At 33.7% G+C, this 3,097-nt stretch overlaps 1 protein-coding gene across 1 annotated transcript; it reads right to left on the reverse strand.

Annotated features, from left to right (window-relative positions):
* Positions 1 to 355: 355 nt before the first annotated feature.
* HELRODRAFT_71994 (hypothetical protein) lies at positions 356 to 2,573 on the reverse strand (the record flags this gene model as incomplete). The annotated part of the gene is made up of 4 exons (XM_009013015.1): positions 356 to 461; positions 1,214 to 1,336; positions 1,543 to 1,730; positions 2,328 to 2,573. Coding segments are annotated over 4 exons (663 nt in total), but the record flags the coding sequence as incomplete, so codon positions are not given.
* Between the last annotated feature and the right edge of the window lie 524 nt (positions 2,574 to 3,097).

Raw genomic sequence — 3,097 nt, forward strand, 5'->3', positions numbered from 1 at the left:
TGTACTAATATTATTATTTCATTAAAATATAATTATTTTTAAATAATTAAAAGATTATAAATCACTTTTTTTTATAACGAAGTTTGCTTGTGATTCTTTTTTGTGTGTTTATTGATTGAAGTACCTACATAATTGAATGGGACTTAATTTGATGTCACCAATGATACCGTCATCAAAAATGTGACTTCTATAGACAATCAAACAATCAATCAAATAAACAAACAATCAATCAAACAAACAATCAAATAATCAATCGATCGATCAATCAATCAATTCGGTCCGTCGGTCGGTTTGTCAGTCATCAGATAGTCTGTCAGTTAGTCATCCATTCATCTCAAAGGATCAACCAAAATATCTACCTCTTGTATAAGCCAGAAGGTTTCCGCTTGATGTGCTTGATCGTCTTGTACCTGGCAATTGTGATTGGAGGTCGTGTTATCCTCAGACCAGAGAAAAACATTCTAAATATAAATCAATCAATTAACCAATCAATTAATCGATCGATCAATCAATCAATCCATCCATTAATACGATTCATCTATTTATCATTTAATGTTATCAACTGATCAGTAACTCAGTAAAACTAAGTGTAAACAGAAATTTGTTATTACTTTGTAAAGAATATTCATAAATTTCATTTTTTATCAAGTTTTCTCGAAATTGACTCCAATTTTAACGGTAAAATAATAAAAAAAACTTCTCTAAGATTAACTAAGTAAAAAGACCCACGTATGTTTGGCTCGGACGGTGGGACTGCCATCATTCGCGTTGTTATCGCGCGATGGCCTATACTTGAATACTATAGCAAATGCCCGTAACTAAAAGACTATCATAATTATACTGGCGTGCAATTTGTGTATACATTTTGTCGTGTCCATGTGCTGTGCTTGTTAAAGCCGCTGTGAAACATAAGGTTAGTTGCAAATAAGTAGACGAGGAACGATTTTCAAGCAGTTCTACGTTGTCAGAGCTGTATGAAAACCTTATAACATTCAAACTGTGACTTGTTTAAGTATGATTGTAACTAAGATAGTACATAGCTAGCGTGCAAGATAGTTTGTAAGATAGTATGGAAGATGGTCACGTAAGATGATACGTAAGATGGAACGTAAGATAATACGTAATCCATGACCCACTGACATGAATTAAAATACTTTTACTTTTTAGCTCTAACCAGCTAAGCTATGACCCACATACACAAATTAGAATTAACCTGCAAGCCATGTCGTCATCTTCAGCGCCCCAGCCCCAATACAAATTAGAGTAGCCGTTAAGAGCTAGGAAATGTTCCTTGCGAATGTTGAGAACTCCGCCCACAAGATATAAATAATTTAATCTGATAGGTCAGTTGTTAATAATTAGCACAAGTAAAAAAGATGATTGATTAATATTATTGAATGTCTTTGACCAGATCAATTTTATAACGGCAACAAAGAGTGAATTAGTAAAATTTGTTGTTGGAGCGATTAAATTTGAAAGAACTTGAAGGTTAAATGATTAAAAAAAACTGCAAATGAAATAAATAAGTAAACAGACACCAACTTATATTTCATCTCATCTATGGCGACAGAGAGGTGTTTGGGCTGGTTGGAGCAGGTGTACAAGTTTCGATCATCTTTCGGCAGCAGGTCGACATCATGAAAGATGTAGCAGTGGAAGTCGTTCTGTTTGGAAGCTTCCAGGAAGCCAGCATTCATCAGCTGGGCTTTGTTGAATGTGTCGTTGCCAATCTTCATTGAAATTAATGCGGTTTTATTTATTTGTTAAGGCTTATCGAAATTATAGTTATGTAAAAGCGTTATAAAAATGGATTGATGTGCTATATGAAATGATTGGCTGAATTGGAAAATTAGAGATAAGGAAAAGTTGGGTTATAATGAATCTGATCGGCCAGCGTTTTTAATTTTTTCAAATAGAAATGATACCACATGACGTGACAAGGTTGGTTTAGAAATTTTAAAATACTCGAACGTTTAGCATTCAAATACCTAGCCAAAATTCAGTGTTTAAATAGCATTTAGTTAGAATTCGGAGTCGTAGATTTTAGCAGGAGTCAAAGTCGAAATTCTTTGAGAGGCTGGAGTCGGAAATTTTTCATCAGACTCCGACACCCTGATTTAAACTATCATGGTGTACATTTACGTTTGACCAAATTTTGAGTAGTTTATATTCGAACATATATTTATTTAAATAAAATGCCATGTTTGTTTATAATATGAGAATGCCCACAAACACCAGCAAACATTGAAAAATTAGAGGCGTACTCCTAACATTTAATTCACTTAAATCCCAATCATTATACTTCATCTGGTTAATTGAAAACTAACTTGTTCAACGACATAGATTCTATAATCAAGCAGTTGTCTCGGCAGCATGTTGTGCAACAAAGATAACAAAACATTTAAATGATTCTCCCTATCCCTGAAAGGTATGATGATGGCCAATTTGTGTCTCGATATGCAGTTCTTTGGTCTCCATGAACCGCCTAACTCAATTTTGGAAGTCAGGTTCTCAAAAAGTTTTTCAATTGTAGAGTTCATCAAATCCTCGAGGCTAACATTCATATGTCCAACTTTAGAGGTGAATAACAAATGGTGGTTTATTTTTATTTTTATGTTTCATGTTCTATTTTAATTATAAATTGAGCAATTTGTTGGTTGCGATTTATTTAAAAATAGTTTACCTAAATTTTTAGGAATCTCGGAACAATATGGAAGATGCGAACTTACGAAAAATATTTCTTCATCGGTCAAATATTTTTCAGCTTCATACCTCTTATTGTAGTTCGATTCAGTTAAATCGTCATCGCTGTTGTTATTGCGGCTACTCTTGACGTTGGCATTCTTAAAGTTGTTACGAAACTTGGTAACTTCTTGCTGATTGCTTTTTGGAGTCCATCTGTAAGTTGAAACTTCTTTGAAAATGTCCGCAAGTTTTCGAGCGTTTATAGCGTTCTGGATCATCCGGTTGTTAATTTCTTTGGGAACGACACGTTTTGACAGAACTGCTGTCAAGTTTTTTTTTAATTTTTCCAACTCTCGGATCAATCGAATATCACTTTCATTGAAAACTATCAGATTTTGTTTGCGTGATTATT

The sequence above is a fragment of the Helobdella robusta genome, assembly GCF_000326865.2.
Source record: "Helobdella robusta unplaced genomic scaffold HELROscaffold_11, whole genome shotgun sequence".
NCBI classification, from domain to species: Eukaryota; Metazoa; Annelida; class Clitellata; order Rhynchobdellida; family Glossiphoniidae; genus Helobdella; species Helobdella robusta.